The 19,328-nt window shown below is 38.3% G+C and overlaps 3 protein-coding genes across 5 annotated transcripts in view; 1 reads left to right on the top strand and 2 right to left on the bottom strand.

Moving 5' to 3' along the window:
* Positions 1–58: 58 nt before the first annotated feature.
* LOC109048296 (very-long-chain enoyl-CoA reductase-like) lies at positions 59–10,054 on the bottom strand. 2 transcript variants are annotated; one of them, XM_042764420.1, is made up of 12 exons: positions 9,922–10,054; positions 7,554–7,604; positions 5,785–5,836; positions 5,084–5,128; positions 4,720–4,823; positions 3,748–3,863; positions 3,445–3,550; positions 2,778–2,850; positions 2,527–2,570; positions 2,357–2,414; positions 2,154–2,242; positions 59–1,128 (listed from the first exon to the last, which is right to left on the bottom strand). In XM_042764420.1, exons 1-12 carry the CDS (start codon positions 9,934–9,936, stop codon positions 955–957), a joined length of 927 nt encoding a protein of 308 aa, XP_042620354.1. In that variant the 5' UTR covers positions 9,937–10,054; the 3' UTR covers positions 59–954. The 2 variants fall into 2 exon arrangements, with proteins under 2 accessions (XP_042620354.1, XP_042620360.1); XM_042764426.1 differs by lacking the exon at positions 9,922–10,054 and having other exon boundaries at positions 7,554–8,393.
* On the top strand, positions 8,561–13,892 carry LOC109063836 (dnaJ homolog subfamily B member 1-like). 2 transcript variants are annotated; one of them, XM_042764440.1, is made up of 4 exons: positions 8,561–8,701; positions 10,894–11,414; positions 12,193–12,761; positions 12,853–13,892. In XM_042764440.1, the coding sequence occupies exons 2-4, from the start codon at positions 11,195–11,197 to the stop codon at positions 13,084–13,086; spliced, it is 1,023 nt and encodes a 340-aa protein (XP_042620374.1). In that variant the 5' UTR covers positions 8,561–8,701; positions 10,894–11,194; the 3' UTR covers positions 13,087–13,892. The 2 variants fall into 2 exon arrangements, with proteins under 2 accessions (XP_042620374.1, XP_042620379.1); XM_042764445.1 differs by having other exon boundaries at positions 8,564–8,701; positions 11,119–11,414.
* Positions 13,893–14,843: 951 nt separating this feature from the next.
* Positions 14,844–19,328, bottom strand: part of LOC109101233 (adhesion G protein-coupled receptor E3-like) — a 30,394-nt gene continuing 25,909 nt past the window's right edge. The window contains exons 2-13 of the mRNA XM_042766943.1: positions 19,221–19,268; positions 18,960–19,031; positions 18,651–18,837; positions 18,396–18,515; positions 18,137–18,318; positions 17,876–18,037; positions 17,595–17,801; positions 17,285–17,517; positions 16,615–16,681; positions 16,433–16,524; positions 16,180–16,342; positions 14,844–15,210 (exon numbers count right to left, since the gene is read on the bottom strand). Coding sequence (XP_042622877.1) covers positions 15,151–15,210; positions 16,180–16,342; positions 16,433–16,524; positions 16,615–16,681; positions 17,285–17,517; positions 17,595–17,801; positions 17,876–18,037; positions 18,137–18,318; positions 18,396–18,515; positions 18,651–18,837; positions 18,960–19,031; positions 19,221–19,268 — 1,593 coding nt within the window. The 3' untranslated portion in view covers positions 14,844–15,150. The remainder of the gene's footprint in view (positions 15,211–16,179; positions 16,343–16,432; positions 16,525–16,614; positions 16,682–17,284; positions 17,518–17,594; positions 17,802–17,875; positions 18,038–18,136; positions 18,319–18,395; positions 18,516–18,650; positions 18,838–18,959; positions 19,032–19,220; positions 19,269–19,328) is intronic.

Below are 19,328 nucleotides of genomic sequence, written 5' to 3'. Positions count from 1 at the left end.
TTCTTGAATTACACAGCATGTATTATGAATACATGAATACAATGAACAAAGCGCAAGCCAATGACAGTGTTTTTTTTAATTATTTTATATAAATTGTTAGGTCAACAAAACAGTTCTGACATCTGCAGTCTGCGCCAAGTTAGCTTTAGCTTCACGTGTAGCCTAATAATCACACTTGGAAACTTGTCTCTACAGTGCTGAATACAGTATCTGGTCTTCAGCCGGTCACCTCAGGTCCTCCTGTTAGTGGTTTGGTTATTGAGTGACACGCAGAACTAAACATCTTTACTGCAAGTCACAGCCATCACATTGTCAGTGCATATCAGAGATCTCAAAAACAGATACATTAGCACGAAGTGCACTCAAAATACAAAATGATCCCCAGCAGCTGAGCACAAATGAGCTACGGGGGGGGGGAATACTGAATGACATTTCATTCTCCCTTCAAATTTTCATGAATGTAATGCAAAAAAAAATATATATATCATTAATTCAGTACAACATGTTCATGTTGTATACTACTTTTTTTTTTTTTACACCACATCAGCTACTGATAACTGAGGATGTTTTCAATCATGAAAATAATGCCAAAATCTTGATTGTACTAAAATGTGCTCTACTGTCTTCGTGCGAAATATAAGTTCTTATTTCTTTGACTGAATTATTATCTGGACATGCTCTTGATAATTTTCAGGAGATTTCCTCAGATGACCGACATCATCCAACCCACAGAGGGCGATATGGAGCCATTAGAGCGAAGCTTCTGGAGGTTCTGGATCTGAGCTGACTTTATTATTCAGAATCAGTCCACTCCAAGAGATGAGCAAATGCAGGAAATAGGCATGTGAAACGAATAGAGGCGAGACATGGACACAGTATAAAAGAGATGATAAGGGGAGGACAAGACGAGAAGAAAAGGTTAAAAAGACGAGGGGAACACTGCGTGACTCTGTCCTACAGGATGAAGGGCAGGATGGGCGAGCGGAGCGTGGGATAGTCCCGGAACTCCTTCAGGTAGCTGCGGTGTTTTCCTTTCGCCCACACGGTCATCTGAATGAAGCCCACCAGCGTGAAGGCGGCCACGGGCAGACACTGGGTCATCAGAGTGAAGCCCAGCCACGAGCCCAGCTGCGTTTACACAGACCAGAGCAGATTCAGATCATGTGATTAAAAACACACACTTCAGCCACAATACACATAACAGATGTTACCCCGGACCACAAAACCAGTCATAAGGGTACATTTTTTGAAATTGAGATTTATACATCATGAATAAATAAGCTTTCCATTGATGTATGGTTTGTTAGGAGGACAATATTTGGCTGAAATACAACTATATGAAAATCTGGAATCTGTGAGTGGGAAAAAATCTAGATACTGAGAAAATCACCTTTAAAGCTGTCCAAATGAATTCTTAGCAATGCATATTACTGTTTAAATATTAAATTTTGATATATTTACAGTAGGAAATTTACAAAATATCTTGAGGTAACATGATCTTTCCTTAATACCCTCATGATTTTTGGCATAAAAGAAAAATCAATTATTTAGCAACTTAAGACTGGTTTTGTGCTCCAGGGTCACAAATATCATCAGAGCCAAAATTGTAACTTTTGTGAAAGATCCAGGTCATATTTCAACCCCAAAATCAAAATAACTAATTTTCTTGAGACATTATATATTATTTTTGTATTTCAGTAATAAAAAAACAGTAAATTATATATATATATATATATATATATATATATATATATATATATATATATATATATATATATATATATATATATATATATACACACACACACACACATTCATTTATAATGAGCGTGTGTTTTTATTTAGTAACATTAACAAAGATTCAAAAATACTGTAATAAATGGGTTGCTCATTGCTAGTTGATGCTAGATAATGCATTAACTAAGGAAGGTTATTGTGAAATGTTACCAACAGTAATAAGAATAATTATCACATAAAATAATTAATGTGCTTTTTAACGATTAAGAAAAAAGAAATCATCATCATCATCATAATGGTAGATGATATTCATGCAGTTTTGTTCTTTTGATTTTGAGGTGTGTATTATGAATTTCCTGATGCATTTCCTGATGTTTTTCTTATTGATAAATAAGTGCTGAATGTGGCCGTCTGACCTCATACGTGTAGTTGGGGCAGGACACCAGCAGGAAGATCCACGTAAACGGGTTTTTAGTCGGATATGGGATCTTCCTAGTCTTAGATCCTGCAGAAAGAAATAAAAAAAAATCATTACTTTTGGTTTTCTAATCAAATAATGAGTCAAGAAACAGATGAAAAAAGCAAAGACAACAGACTATATTCCTGTGTGGGATCTTACCTGGAGGACGAAGATTTCTCAGAGCAATGTGGATGGAGAAGTTTCCGATCTGACAGAACTGTGACCATAAAGAGATCATTAGTGCTGTTGAGCTCTGACCTGAGGTCCGTCTTATCATGTCTTAGGTAATGATTGAGACATTTAGCATCCAGTATAAAAACAGATCCTACCAGGAACACGATGAGGGCCAGTCTGATCTGCTGTTCTCCATAGACTGCAACACAAACACACATTTCAAACCCACCAGCCGAGAATGTCAGTGTCTTTTATAAATCCATATAATCCATATCCATTTTATTTGATCAAAAATACAATATTACTACAATTTAAAATACTTTTTTTATTTGAACAGATTTAAGAATGTGATTAATTCCCGCGATGTGAAGCTGAATGTTTAGTGTCTGGGTGTGTGTGGACTCACTGGGCGGCGTGTACAGAGGGTGGTTGATGTAGTAAGCCATCCAAGCTGCAAATCCCCAGTAGTACGTGCAGTTCTGCAAAACACACAATGAAATGTTTTAATATCACTGCGATAATATCTATAAATATTACTCTGAACAGGAAGACTGTGCCAAAGTCAGTCAAATACATGCACAATGCGCCAAAAGTTACGATTAACAAACAGCATCTTAAAAACCACTGGGCGGTTCAATGTGAAATTTCTGCTCTATTCGAAAAAATTATTTCTCTCTCTATAAGAAAAGTCATGACTCAACATGCTCATGCTGTGATTTCACTTCTTCATGCTCATGAATAATTGAGTTTCAGAAAGAGTTCTTTCCAGCGCCAGCACTTCTTAGAAACATCCATCCATTCTTATTATTATTATGCTTAGCACAGGTCTATTATTGTTTGGAACAAATTCAAAGCAATTTAAGCACACGTTTTGCATCTAGTACAATTTCATTGGTCATTAACAGTTGCCTCTTTGACACTGTCAAATATAAACGCACTGTCAGATGTTTTATGCAATCTATAAAACATCTAAAGAAAGGTGACACTTTTTTTTAATGTCTCAGTAACCGGCAATATGTCTCAATTTAAATTTTCATGTGTTTTCATCCATCACAAGGAGCCATTTCTCTCACCTTGAAGATGTTGCGCAGAGGCATAGTCCCGTGCGAGAAGCGATGGACGAACAGTGTTTCCAGGAGTCTCTTCACATAGTGGAAGGAGTGACACATGCACGCCAAACTATAACAATAAAAACACTCAATTACCCATCAGCCCTCTGAAGCCATCAGCTGGTTTCACTGTGCAAACTGTCTTTACATAGGACACTAACTTATTTTATGATTAGCATTAAAGATATCAAAGATGTGTCTTTATTGTAATGACACGACTGTAAACTGTAAATCCTAAAATTTGAACTAAAGTGTTTCTGTACTTACTGTACAACCCAGTGTTTGCTGGTGGTAAAGTCATATTTAGGAGCATAGATAAACGGCACTCGGAAGTAAAACATCAGATAGATGAGCAGCGGGCCGGCGTACTCGGTCAGAAACACCTGAGAGAGAGACAGCGACAGTACAGAAGCGTTATAATGTGCTCAGTTCCTCTGCTGTAGGAAGCGCCTTCATGTTTCCAGGTTATAAATATCTCATGCTCTCATAGAGATAATGTGACAGACACTAAACCGACTGGTTAAGAAAGATAGATTAACACACAGCCAGATAAACACAGATATTAAGCACATAATCCAGTCAGTTCTCACTGACGTTTGTCAGAGCAGGCAGAACACATCAAAACACAAACACAGCACTTATTTCACATTCTGTATTTTCCAGAACAAAAATCGTTTTTATCATGTGACATGTTGCAAATGTATTCCAATATTCCAAAGTGACTTATATAATCGACAAATATGCGCGAAGCACACAATACTGGTTTATACTAAGATTATTCATTTCTTTTTGAAATCCTGTTAACTGTAAAGTATTTACTGTGTAGTGAAAGGAACTAAAATGCACGCTTATAGTGTTTGTACTGTTGGTAAACGTTCTTTTTAGATTATTTCTGACTGTAGTAATGAAATGTGGCAGCTGCCGCTTTCAAAATTCACATCTTCAACATTTGATTGCTGCATTTTCCCATTCAAATTGGTGGTTAAGCAAATTATATATACATATAAAACAAATGACCCCCAAAATGTCTGAAATAAAAACGAAATTTCTTCATAAACCTATGATATAATATATGCGAAAAATGCATATATCCATATAACCCTGCAGATTTCAGACTAAACTCCACTGGAAACAAATGACTTCTGGTCTGTCGCTTGTCGTTCACCAGAGACAGAGTGAGTGTGTGTGTGTGTGTGTGTGTGTGTGTGTGTGTGTGTGTGTGTGTGTGAGGTCTCTCACCGTGACCCAGCTGATCTGGGCTCCCAGGTCTCTGAAGTAGAAGGTGGCTGTTGTTCCCACAGGCAGGTGCTGCAGCACATCCTCGTCCTTCAGTGATTTTCCCTCTGCAGAACAAGCCCATAATGCATCAGCAAATGCCAACTAACAGAAACCGTCATCTACTGTGCAAGATTGTACCTTAGAAATCTCATCACATTAAACCCCTTCCATTAGATTTATAATAACCTGACCACAAGAACCAAAATGATGAACCAAATTTTGCTGCTAATCTTAGAAAGCAGAGACCTACAGCATTGACAACTTACATACTTAAAGAAACAGCTGGAACTTATTATGCTGTCAAAGATAATGGACTCATACGTACTGGGATCCAAACGAATGGATTGTCGGGCCGGATACCACTGAGGGTCTGAAACAAACACGTGGAATACAAGAAAACAATTAGAGTACTGTAAATACACATGCGCACATTTTAAGCATAAACTTCCGTTCAAAAGTTTGGGGTTGGTAAGATATTTTTAATGTTTTTGGAAAACATATTCTATTTACCAAGGCTACATTTATTTTATCAAAAATACAGTAAAATAACAGTAATATTGTGAAATATTATTACAATTTAAAATAATGCTAATGTTTTCTGTGTGAATATACTGGAAAATATAATTTATTGCTCTGATCAAAGCTGAATTTTCAGCATCATTACTCCAGTCTTCAGTGTCACATGATCTTTCAGAAATCACTCTAATATGCTGATTTGTTGTGCTGCTTCATATTTAGGATTAGGAACTTTAATTAACAAAGTTTAAAAGAAAAGCATTTATTTAAAATGGAGGGGGCAAAACACTTTTGAATGGTAGTGTGCATCTCAGGACTTAGAAACTTATTTCTGTACCATTACGCATTTTTCATTTTGATATTATTTTCAAGACAATTAAGTACAGTGACTATCAATTGCTAAATGAAAAACAAAACATTTTGATAAATAAGACTTTTTAAAAAGCTTAAACATATCTAATAGCACAGCTTCATTCGCTGAGTGAAGATCAGAGACTCATTTATACTCACGACTCTTGTGGAACATGGACTTGATTTCCCCGATGGTGGCATTGGGCTCGACCTGCCAATCAAACAAACACCAGTTTAGAGCGTGTGTGTGTGTGTGTGTGTGTGAGGGGTAAATTTAGCCACAATCCCCCCACGATGTGGCTTTAGTGCAGCAGCTGTTCTGAGAGAAAAAAAAAAAAAAACACCAAACAAACAAACAAACCCAGAAACACAGCCAACTGAGCAGATGCTACAGGTCCGGCTTTGAGTTTTACAAACAGCCGGGAGATTGTATACCTTGGCTTTCTTAAAAAAAAAAAAAAAAAAATCATTTATGCATATTTTTTAGTCATTCAAAAACTTAATAAATGAACAAACAAAACCTCCACTCTGATGTAATGAATATGCCCAAATATGCATTAATCTTTAAAAAAAAAAAAAAAAAAAAAAAAAACAGCTAGAACATTTTTACAACTACAGAGAAACAGCAATAAACATCAAGTTATTTTGACACAGAAGAACTGAAATCCTATGTTTCTGTTAAAGTACTCCAATAATCATTGTTTTATTCACTACTTCAAATAATTATTTTTTTTACTGTGTACCATAAAATTACCACTTGTTTATAACTTTTGAATACAGTACACCTTGATTAACACGATGGCATTGTAGGCATATATTAAAGCATCTGCCTGGGCTGATCATTTCTTTCCTTCCAAAAACCTTCAACTCTTCAGTGGTTTGGTGCTACTCTATGTGAATCTGTCCTTCTGCGTATGATGTCATCATCACAGGCTTCCACTGCTCTGTGACATCACGACACCAGTAGACAGTGACATCACAGGGGAAGCGGCAGTTAATCCGAGGACATCCGTGTGCAAGCCTCGATAATCCCACAGCGTGTCTCCTCACATTCTAGAGGCCTCATTACAGCCTGCACCTCCTTACAGGGACGACTACAGAAGGAGCTCGAGCCTCCGTGCAAGAGTACACCACAACCCTGAGCCCAGAGCGCACCGCCTATAAATAGCCCCACTCTAGGGATGAGATTTCTACAGTGGCAAAAGTGTGTGCATTCATACGAAAATAAGAGTAAGAGGAATTAAAGAGCAAATTGACTGAAACTAATGGTTACAAGACAGTATCTATAAATAGGTAGTTTATAACTAACATTCATTTTAGGTTTTAATATTTATTAGGTTTTTAATTCTTTATGATTACTATTATAGTTATTTCATTATTATTTTTAAGCTATTAGTTATTCAAACATTTTTAATTGCAATTTAGCTTTTCTGTAGTTCATAAATTGCTCTGCAGCACATTGTTAAATAAAGCTGTAACTAAAACCATAGTTTCTCAAAATAAACATTAACTGACATTGCATTTGAAAAAAAAAGTATTTTATTTCACTTGGATGCCACGACCACATTTCTAATTTTCATTTGGTTTAAGTCAAAGGACTAAAAAACTCATTAATAAAAACTATACGCATTAAAACACACACACATACACACACACACATCTAAACTACTTAAACTTTAACTAAAAATAAAAAAGAAAAACTAATTTAAATAATAAAAATTACAATAGTATATGAATGATACTAAAATAACACTGCTGCAGCATCACAAATAAAATTGTCAAAGCAGAAACATCCCATGCATATTTTTTTTAATTACAATGAAGTTGTAAAATGTGCATGTGCATAAATATTCATGAGAAAATGCTGTGTGAAACAGTTTAAGGTGTTTGATTAATAGAGTGAAACTGAAGGTAAAAATGTTTCCTACCTTGTCCAGGAAGCAGAGCTTGTCCTTCGTCTTGGCGTCCAGAATCTCCACCTCGAAAAACACCACAGCTTTCTTAGTCTTTTTAGCTGGTTTGCGTTTGGCAGGGGTGGGGGGCCCGAGCACTGGTGCTCCGTTCTGAGCTTTTTTGGGCTGCGTGGCCTCTAAAGCCAAGGTATCCATACTGTCTGTTTTATTTATCCACTTTCTCTGAGTTTTTAACTTCGTCCCTCTCTTAGTCCCTCTTTCACCTCCAAAAACGAGTGCGGGACGGGAGCTTTACTGTCAGCTGTGGAAATAAATCTCTCTGTCTGTGCCCCCACCCCTCTCTCTCTCTCTCTTTAACTCGACCCTCCCACTTCTCTGTTGTCAAACTCTTGTTCATCTTTACATTTGGCCCCCAAACCCCCTAAAAGCACATGCATAAACAAATCAACAAGACTTGTATCTCATTATCTAACTTATAAATACTTTATTCTATTTTCTTCCGAACCTCAAGAGGGAACGTGACCCTTCCCCAGTCATCCCCATATGTGCTAATTATAACTTTCCTTATGGATGCACACACAGCTAGAACCAATATTTACAGAGGAAAGAAAAAACCCAAAAACATTACATACAGAGTCACTTTACAGACAGTTTTGGGTGTGCACCCTTGTGCTGGGGTACATCTAACAGTAAAGGCATATGGTGAAAATTATTCTCACAAAAATATAGCCAGGTCATATTTCAACCCCCAAAATGAAAAGAAAAAGAAATTTAGACATAAGAAATTAAGTAAAAAAAAAAATAAAATAACGTTTGCTTTTATTATGCATCATTTTCATGTCAATTACCCGAATCTCACATTCGCATTATTTCCAATGATAATTCTATTAAATCGTCATCAGATTTTCGTCGGCTTGTCGGTAGCGCGCGCTCTGGTCGGAGCCGCATTTTAGGGGGAAGGGAGAGAGAGATTATTAATAACTGAGAAAGGCACGAGCAGATGACACAGGAGGAAATACCCACTGCCACTGAGAGAAACTCCAGCTGAAAGAACTGCGTGGAATACAACCGACATTATTTTAAAGTTTACTTTGAGGCGAAACTGCGCACTACACAGCGCACGAGGGACGTCAGGACGATCAACTCCGTCAGAAGAAGCGCACGTGAGTGCCTTTACATGAACGTATATATTTTTGATACTATGTGTAGCCTAATTATGCCAGTTCTGTGTCCTTCTTAGTTTATTTCTTAATTTATTACTTACTTCCCAGATAGCACACATACGTCTGCAAGATAAAGATCGCTTGATCTGGAAAGCATCTGCTGTGTACAAACCTCTGATAGACCTCTTTAAGATATCAGTTTTACTGACATTCTAAATAATAAACATCTTAAAGAGATCTTCTAATCGTCTATCTGATAGGAACGTCCAATAGACGCACTGAAGATGAGCAAACACTTTAAAAAATAGCCTACATCTTGCAAATGTAAAAAAATTACAAAAAAATCCCTGAGAGAGCTTTAAAACTTCTTGGCGCCCTCTTGTGGACATCATAAACATTATGTCAATTTTATCAACGACTTTGACCGAACCTGTCCCACATGTTCAGTAAGTAAGAGTGTTACATCAGCATGTAAAGTGTCATTGAAAACTACGTATATTCACTGGGCAGATCTGATGTGCACTGATGATTGTAAATGAACAGAAACAACCACTTACATCCGGGTTAATGGAGAGCAAAGCTGTGACTTAATTCTCTACAATCAAAGTCCCTCATGAACGTTGATTTAGTCACTACCCACCGTCATATTGCAGCAGATACCTCTGTTTTGTCAGAAAACATAACTTCATTGTGCTTATTAATGACCGAATATACTAGTCAGTCAAATGCGAGGTTCCCACTCAAAATACATCTCGTTTCTGAAAGTCCATTGGTATTTTAGACGTATCTGCAGACGTGTTTAAGAGCAGCAGTCACCTGTCATGTTGTACAGTATGTTTCTATTGCACTGTTGTGTAATGTGGGGCAGGGGTTGTCTTAGAGTCTGCGCCATGACTCTCTCTGGTTCGAGGCGACCACTGGCTGCAGACCGCTGCTGTTCCTGCTCCAGGTCCAGTAACGCTGTGCGGAATCTGTCATCTAACAGAACGCTTGCGTGTTCTGGTCTGATTCATTCATCTACACACCGATCAGACCGAAGTGAGTGTCACTCCAGCGTGTTCTCTAATCTGCAGTCTCAGTGGTGTCAGTATTATAACGCGTAATATTCGTTCGTTTTCACACGACACGATCATTTCTCGATCTCAGAAGCATCAGGAAAAAGCCTCTCTAAACGCTTATACAACCTGCTGAGACACGAAAATCAGTCATGATAATCTTACCTCGTAATGCTTCATTGTTGCAGTTTGAAAGGCTTTTCCTAGCCAGGTGAGAGACAAGCACGAAGTCCAATCAGGAAGAACGGAAGATGCCCCACATCCAATAAGCAGAGAGTGGTATGCTTTTGCCAACAAATCGAGACCTGCGCTCGATCTTGTCATTGGGTGAAACGCATCCCATACGCCTTTTTGACCTAGTAACCAATCAGAGTCCGACTAGACACAAGCTTCAAACAAACATTATGAGCGCCGCCTGGTGGTGATGTGAAGCGAAAACATGCGGCTGAAAAAATGAAAAAAACATTCTGTGTGGTGATAATGATGGTTTGAGGACACCCAGATAGCACACTTACGTCTGGAAGATGTCTGTTAAAGATCGCTTCATCTGGAAAGCATCTGCTGTGTACAAACTTCTGATAGACGTCTTTAAGATGTCAGTTTTACAAACATCTTAAAGACATCTTCTAAACGTCAGTTTGACATCTGATAGGAAACGTCATATACACTCTAAAAAAACACGTCTTGCAGATGTAATGCAGACGTCAAATAGACGTCTCAGTGTGTGCTATCAAGGCAATGATCCTTTACCTGATGGCACACGTACATCACGTATACTTCTTTTAAATATTGTAAAAACATCTTAAATACTTTAAAAATGAGAGTGAATAGGACATTTCCTATCAGATGTCAATCAGACTAATATAAAATATCTATAATAAATTTAAAACATATAACACACGTAAAACAGACATCTTAAAGAACACAACAAGAACTTTCCACACATCAAACACATCCCCAACAAACATACATATGTCAAACATCTTCCAGACGTAAGTGTGCTTTCTGTCTTTTTTATATTAGAACGAGACCAAAAAGAGCCATATTCCAATAAATGCATTTTATATAACTCATCAACTTAAAACGTTACACCTTTCTTGTAAGAAACCATTTAGTTTCGCTTTCATCGGTGTCTAGGTCTATGGGTGGAGCAGCACGCCACGTGGGTCGGGTGTAGAAACAACCAGAGACTTTGAGAAATTTCTCGAACTTTCCTCGCGGTTTCAAATAGGGCGACAGCAGAGCGAGGGGGAGGCATAACAACCCACAGGTGGACGGGACAGCACTTCTCCAGTCAAAATACTCTCACATCTATGTGCCGAGATTTGTTTTAAGTGTCTGTGAACTGAACTCAACCAACAGACACCTCAACGCAAGCAGGACTTGCTGAGCCCGCTGTTTGACGTCCGGAGAATATCGGTTTCAAAATAAACGCTCGATGGTGAAGATGGGGAAGGATTATTACAGTGTTTTGGGGATTCAGAAAGGCGCATCCGACGATGAGATCAAGAAAGCTTATCGCAAACAAGCGCTCAAGTACCACCCGGACAAAAACAAGTCTCCCGGCGCCGAGGACAAGTTCAAAGAGATCGCGGAGGCTTACGACGTGCTGAGCGACCCGAAGAAGAAAGACATTTATGACAAGTTTGGCGAAGAAGGTGAGTAAAATGATGCACGCTTGTGTGTCATTTGTGCTTCTAACTCTTAACTGTTGCCATGCCCGATGACGCAGATACAAATGTATTTGCAGTAATTCACATAATACAGTAATTCGCATTAAATCATGTAACTAGTGTGCACTGACTGGATCGGTTGTTTAATCTGTATGTGATTCTGCATAACGTGCGCGATATTGACAGCGCAGTATGTAGATAACTGTAGTATATTCTAGATCGAGAGAAAACAATCTGGTGAAACTGCTGTAATGTTATGAAGTTTGTTTTGATTACGTTAAAGAGACCCGATTTGTGACGCTACATTCTGATTGGCTACTTGAGTGGCGCTTTTTGGAACTCCGTTCCCTTGCTGGAAGATTCTGATGGTCACGTGGTACAAAGATGCGGACCGGTTGAATGCTGTCAGCAGTTTAGTGCCATTTCGACCTAGGGTTGTCCCATTCCAGAAATTTTGAAACAACTCTAGACTTCTGTGTGTGTGTGTGTGTATATATATATATATATAGCTAGAATATACTTTATATTTTATATATATGTTGGGGGGAATTCAAATTCCTAACTCTTCTGGGAAGTGTAGTAGTTGGGTAATCAATGTAATGGACTGTTTTAATGGATAAAGCGTCTCAATTCATCTGCCATTGACAGTATTGGCAAAAAAGTACATTTTGGACCCTTGGCGCAGTATTTATGAGCTGTCTGTGATCTTTATACAGCACCATGCAATTCTGTAATATGTGTCCTCTTTGTTTGTCACATACAGGACTGAAGGGAGGCACCCCCGGCGGTGGAGGTGCTGGTGGTAATTTCACCTACACTTTCCAAGGTGATCCTCATGCAATGTTTGCTGAGTTTTTCGGAGGACCGAACCCTTTTGAACACTTCTTCGGACGCAATGGTGGCATGGAGGAGGATATGGAAACTGATGACCCATTTGCCAGTTTTGGCATGGGTGGCATGGGCGGTTTCCCCCGCTCCTTTAACACGCGCAGTCACGGCGAGAGACTGGAGAAAAAACAGGACCCTCCGGTGACCCGCGACCTGAGGGTCAGTCTAGATGAAGTGTTCACTGGCTGCACCAAGAAGATGAAGATCTCACGCAAACGCCTGAACCCCGACAAAAGAACAACGCGCACTGAGGAAAAGATTCTTACCGTGGAGGTGAAGAAAGGCTGGAAGGAAGGAACCAAGATTACTTTCCCCAGGGAAGGTGATGAGACGCCAGCAAACATCCCCGCAGATGTGGTGTTTGTGGTGAAAGATAAACCACATCCCGTCTACAAACGAGATGGATCGGACATTATTTATCCTGCAAAAATTACACTCCGAGAGGTAAAACAGGGTCTTATTCTCAGGGTTTGTTTACTAGCTCTTTTAAAGTCGTTTTGTGTTTTTCTAATCCCTTTTATCTCTGCTTTCTCAGGCACTTTGTGGTTGCACGATCAATGTCCCAACAATTGATGGTCGCACAATCAAGTTAACGTCTCAGGAAATTATTTCTCACGGGATGAAACGGCGTGTCACCGGGGAGGGTCTTCCTCTTCCAAAATCTCCAGATCGTCGCGGGGACTTGGTTGTCGAATACGTGGTCAAGTTTCCCGAAAATTTGAGTCAGAGTGCCAAAGACACTATTGCAAATGTTTTGCCAGCTTCTTGAGCTGTGTATATTACAATGCTGGAGCTGCTGCCATTGGGGAATTTTTTGGTTTTATATGATTTTTGGTTTCATGGGATTCATTTAAAGGATGAATATTTGAGGTCAGCCCAATAGGGTGCCCATTTATATGCTGCAAAACAAAACTGTTCTTCTGTGACATTCTGCCATTGAGAGACTCTCTGAACCAAAACATAGCTGGACTGGACTGGTTTATTTGTCTGTGTCATGTACATGAACCCATGTTTCCTTTGGGTTTAGTCCAGCAGAAAGTCTAAGCTGTGGCCTCTGGGCCAGTGTTTCGTTGTGCACTACACACATCTAAGTTTACAGTGTTGATTTGTTCCAAAGCTGGACAGTAGACGAGGTTGTGATGTGTGGAGATACAGTGATATGGTTTCTTTTCAGCAGTCTGACTAACTTTGGATACTTCAGGAAAGTCTTTCTGTGAAAGCATCCTGTAGGTTTTCTAATAATACGGTCTGATAGAAACGTTTAGTCATGTCAGGAAAAGTCATTCACAATGTGGTGGTGGCTCAAAGTGATCCCTGCTTGGACCATCCCTCATCTAAGTACGTGAATCAGCACTTGCAATAAGTCGCCTAGACAGCATTTTATTTAATTTTTTTGAATGAAAGAGGGAATTTTACTGATGTCGGTTAATTCCATGGACAAAATGACATGAGGATATTTTTCTGTTTTATTAATTGTTATGAATTGTTTTGACTTGTCTCTGTGAAATTGAATTTGTGTTGCTTCACATTGTTAATATTAAACAGTACATGGGACACTCCTTCCATAACACTGAACTTTTTTCTTCTAAATCTTTTGCATAAGGGCAGTAGCTGAACTTGGGGTTTTGTGATACTGTGTTAAGTTACCAAATATTTTTTTTAATAAAGGATATTAAACAGATTGCTTAAGAGAATACAAGAATGAACGTTACATTTACAATTGCACTAAATGAAACACTTTAAACTGAAAAACCATTACATTCTTTATCTTATTTCAAGTACACAGTGTTCTAAAACAATAATACCAGTCCCTTCACCAAAACATTAAATATTGATAATTTTATAGATCCACATCAGAGTAATTACTTTAAAAAAAAAAAGAAAAAAAAAAGTAGTAAAATGTATAGCCGAGACTCATTTAATGTATAAATAATAATAGAATCACTTTTATGGCGTTGTCACTTTACTCATTTTCTCCTCGGTGTTATCTTTATTTGGCACAGCAAAGATGAGGAATCATCCCGACAAACACACACACACACACACACACAACACAATCAGAGCAACCAGATATCCAATCACACACAGGAATCCACTGCTAAGCACCTCTCTGTGTTTAGTGTTTTCTCAGTGCAGCAAGTTGTATTTTTATAATGTCTGCCGTCATTTTCTGCATCACGAAATTGCTGCCCTGCACTTTTAAAATTCTAAACACAACTTCTTGACCTGAATTAACAATAAATTTAAGGATTGCTCCCATCTCTATTAATTAACTTTTCTACTTACCGAATGAAAAATCACAGTGGACCTTGGGATCGTGCCAAAACAATGACGTCTGATTTAAAAATAAATAAACGATTGATTGATTGCACTGATTAATGATGCATATAAGAAGTTATCTAATTGCTTTTAAATAAAGTCTATATATATATAATAAAACGATAAACCTGAATTACAAGGAAACATTCACAGATTATTTACTGATTAACATCAATAACACAATTACAAATCCATCACCATCTTCACACTAAATATTCTTGCACAATAATAGAAGCAACTAAAGGAAACATAGATCACTTGAGGGGTCTGAGGTATAATAAAATCACACATGGGTCTAAAATATCCAACAAGAAAAAAGAAACCAACAGTTAAAGAAAGTTAATATTTACATTGAAATGAATGATGGCTATAAAATAAGACTTGTAAAATTGCTCATTTACAAATAGAAGCAGAGACTGTCATGTAACATGTAAAGGCATTGATTCTGTCGTAGTGGTATTTTATTGTATGACACTGGACCTTCGCTCATTTCCTGAACCTGATGCTGTAGTCCTCAGTGTTTTTTGCGTCCACAGCAAAGACATCTGAAGAAGTTCCTGTACTGCTGCCTGACCTGAACGAGAACGAGACGAGAGGAGCTGAGTGACTTCATGAGATCAATTTAACCTCTGAACTCATGAACCAGAATGAGTTTGCTTATAATAAACAGAGGAGAAAAGAGGCTTTAGAGACTAGATTTGCACTTTCAGAAGCAAATGTTTTACTTTCCTTTCATATACTGTGTCTGGAGACACTTTTGATCCCGATTTACATTAGGTGGCCTTAATATACTTACATTTAAATGAATCATTTGATACAATGCACTTATTGTGCTCATATGTTTTTAAATTGTTCTTATATTTTAACAAATACCTGCATGTAATTACATCTGTAACCTGTCCCTAACCTCACCTGTATCCCACCTCAATAGCGGCAAAAGTGTTTTACAATACAGTATGAACACAATAAGAGTGTTGTACTTAGTTTTTAATGTAAGAACTTAGTAGTTAAGGCCACCTAATATAAAGTGGGACCATGGATTTCCTATGGAGCAGGATGATAACATTTTAGTAGTAAGCAGTATAGCAGCTCGTGACCTTATATTTTGCTGGGACAGATTCTGGATCGTATCGTAGGTTATATGACTAACCTGTGATTAACTGCTAGTAGCCTAAGCTTTACATGGAAATGACAGAACACTTTTGGCAGAGGTCTAGCATTCTTGATTAATTCGGCCTGAGGGTGGCGCTCTAATGTTGACTGCTCAACATACATACAATATTATCTTAGAATGCACATACCTCAAAATAACATTCATTGTTTTTTGATATTGATTAAGAATGTTACGAGTTGTGGGAAAATTGAGGAGAGGAAAACAAAGAGCGCTGCATTTCCATTTTTCACCACTGATTTACATTGGAATAACGAGAGGCGCTGTTGAGCTCGGGAGGGAAGTGCCAAAATAAGAACAAGACCTCCATAAAAACAGCTGGAATATTATTTAATATCCAGATTTCAGATGTAAATTGAGTAAATGCCTGACCTCATTATTGAGGACACAATAGATCAGGAAGATGAAGGTTCCCTGCTGGGAGTTCAAGATCAGGAAGACGATCTCCAGCACCTTACTGCCATTAGTGAAGAAACCCAGAATCCAGGAGCAACCAAGAACCACACACTGAGCCAGTGTTTTAAACGCCATAATCCTGCAGAGAAACAGAGAAAGAAAGTTAACGTGTCTTTATTGAATATATTGTTTTGTTAAGAGTGGAAGAACTACAAACAATGCATATTACTTGGTTTGTTTCATCTGTGAAACTTCAGCGTTGAGATTTTTGAGAGTTGAGTACAGAGTGATGACAATCCTTATGAAGATAATTATGTTTAACTGCAGAAAAAGAAGAAACTTAACTCTAGGATCACTTTAGTATTTTGGTTTCAACAGGCCAAGTGAAGAATGTCTGTAACTAGAACTTACGGCTAGTATGACACAAACAGGACCCAGAAAACTCCAGATAAAACCCTTTTCTTTTTTAATCCAGCAACTGTTCAGAAGAAAACACAATATAATAACTGAATAAATGTATCCAAAATACTATTTCAGGTGCTGATTGGTGGTGGTTACTACTGGGAAAAAGTGTAATAAACTGCAAATGCATTGTAATCTTCTGGGTGATTTTGAAACTGTATAAAATGTATTTATCAGAGGGCAGTGTTGTTCCAAAACATCCAAGCTGTCAGTCATAAACTAAAAAGTGTGTTTGACTTCATGTGGCACTGCACAGACCGATCTGTGTCTGACATGAAGCAATTAATGCATGCCAGTTAGAAATTTTGTGTGACTTGAGATGTGTATAAATACAGTACTGAATGAAAAGCATTTATTTTACCATGTAAAAATGTCTAAAATATCTGTGTATTTGACCAACATTGCATCTAATCTACTTCATCTGTGACAAAGAACACAAACACAACATGAGCATCACTACGGGAAGCAGAATGTGTCCGACTTCACGTCTCTGTTTACAGTTCCTCTGACTACAAGTGGCAAGTCTCGCTGATCAGTTACATCCAGCCACAGCTGAAGTTGAACACACCTACTGTCTTTATATCATCTAATCAAATCCATTTTTAAAAAAGCAACTCACTCTTCGCTGCCGTAGCCTTTAGGAACCAGACCGACAGACACACACACCACAACCAGAGCAACCAGATATCCAATCACACACAGGAATCCACTGCTAAGCACCTCCCTCTTTTTGGAGCTGATCTGTGATAGGTTCTTCACACAGATGAAGAGCAGCACAGCTTCAATGAACATCCACACAAAGCCGGAGAGAAAGAGGAAGTGCAGAAGTCCTGAGATCACGACACACAACACCTGGAGACCATGAGAGACAGTTATGATGATTCTCAGAGAGACTGTGCTGAGCTGTAGAGCTCCTTCATCATTCTCACCTGCAGAGGCCTTATGAGGCTCAGGAACCGCTGTGTGAGCAGAAACAGAAGGTGAGCCAACAGAAGACTGATGCAGATGTTGATTCGAGCCACATTATTCACTCCAGGACTCCACTGACAAAGGGCAAAGGTCAACAGGGCCAAACTGAAGAACGCCAGCCCCACGATCACACACACCAAATTCAACAGATCCATCAGTGAGTCGCTCTGAGAAAACATGTGAGAGAACATGAGTGCCAAATCTGTGCTGCTCTTCAGTGTTCACTAGAAATGTTCTGTACCTCTGGTGGGCGGCTGGTTTGCATGATGAGAGCGAATGTGGACAGATGATCACAGGAACACACAGTGTAGCTGCTGGTGGTCTTTAAAACAGAACAACCATCTACAATCCACTCGCTGATATTCCAGTACACACAGAACAGAGAACCGCTGGGATCAAACTCCTGCAAAAACAAGAAGAAAATATCAGAACACTGAATATTAGATGTTTTCAGATGTTCATCAGTGCTCTGATAAAACAAAAGCACATTTCAGTCTCTCACTCTGATGTGTCTGAGGGTGAAGTTGACTGGTTTAGTTAGTTTAGTGTTAGTGGTTTTGGGAAGAGTAGCTGAGATCACAGTGGACATCATGGTTTTAATCGTGTCATTGGATGCGTTGAAGAAGTCTGGCTTCAGTAGATTCTCCATCGTGTTGTAGCTCATGAAAGCCACAGCAGCTGATCCTGTGAGACAGCTTTAGAAGGTTTTCTCATACACTGAATATGACAAAATTAATATCACATCAAGACATTTAATGTACTTGTTTCATTGTTGTTCTTGGCGATCCCAATGAGATCGATGTCCACAGAAGAATCGGTCGTGTCGAGTCGAGGGATTTTATCTAAGGTGACCTTTGGTCCAACCATGAAGACTTGTCCCTCTGATTAAAAAATACAGTCATGTGAATGAAACCGTATTAACAATAAGGTCATGTAAAAATGTCAGAAGTTATTTCACAGGTCTTCTAGACTTGAGCACATTAAGTCAGTCTATTCATAGTTTGGTTTCCACTTACCCACAGTGTCAAGAGTAAAACTGACATATTCACTTGTGTTTGTCTGTTTCACCACCATGGACACGAGTTTCTCGCTGGCTTTTAACAGACGGTTTCCATCTGACACCAGTTTTTTTGGGTCAGCTGACGATGAGTCTAAAAACTTCTCTGTAGCGTTGAGGACCACATCCAGAAATGTTGTCACATCCTATTTTTAGTGATCATATAAATAGGATTATTTGCAAAATTTGAACAAAAGAATGAAAGTATCGCTACAGAATCGTCTATATATGTGACAAATAATGATGGTTTTTGTCCTTTTTCTCTTACATTCAAAGCAAGCACTTGAACTGTTGAGTTCTCTATCAGGCCAAGAAGATTTTCTACACATTTTCCTGTGGTCTGAAATCACAAATACATTTTTTTTTTTAATTTATTTTAAATTTGTTCTCAAAGTAAAATAAATAATTTCAACATAGATATATATGCAAAACAACAACACTGACAAAAACACTAAACAGTGTACTCTGCATTATTGTGTTGTTGTTTAAAGTTATGTCTGTATGAGTTCAGAAACTCATCTCAACTTACCTTACAATCTTCCAGAAGTGTGATATTCAGACCTAGAATGAGAAAACTCTACATGAAATACATTTAAGTTAATTTCAAACGTCAAACTTTAATGATATTAGACAGCCT

The sequence above is a fragment of the Cyprinus carpio genome, chromosome A1 (assembly GCF_018340385.1).
Source record: "Cyprinus carpio isolate SPL01 chromosome A1, ASM1834038v1, whole genome shotgun sequence".
Classification (NCBI taxonomy): domain Eukaryota; kingdom Metazoa; phylum Chordata; class Actinopteri; order Cypriniformes; family Cyprinidae; genus Cyprinus; species Cyprinus carpio.
The sequence above is the reverse complement of the archived record's forward strand: the minus strand, read 5'-3'. Positions and strand labels throughout refer to the sequence as shown.

Bases quoted from the DNA above. Each gene is read 5' to 3' on its own strand.
- LOC109063836 (XM_042764440.1), top strand. From the start codon at position 11,195: ATGGTGAAGATGGGGAAGGATTATTACAGTGTTTTGGGGATTCAGAAA. The intron at 11,415-12,192 runs GTGAGTAAAATG...TGTCACATACAG, and splicing joins TGACAAGTTTGGCGAAGAAG to GACTGAAGGGAGGCACCCCC. The intron at 12,762-12,852 runs GTAAAACAGGGT...CTGCTTTCTCAG, and splicing joins CAAAAATTACACTCCGAGAG to GCACTTTGTGGTTGCACGAT.
- LOC109048296 (XM_042764426.1), bottom strand. From the start codon at position 7,733: ATGGATACCTTGGCTTTAGAGGCCACGCAGCCCAAAAAAGCTCAGAAC. The intron at 5,129-5,784 runs GTGAGTATAAAT...TGTTTGTTTCAG, and splicing joins GTCCATGTTCCACAAGAGTC to ACCCTCAGTGGTATCCGGCC. The intron at 2,851-3,444 runs GTGAGAGAAATG...TGTGTTTTGCAG, and splicing joins CTCTGCGCAACATCTTCAAG to AACTGCACGTACTACTGGGG.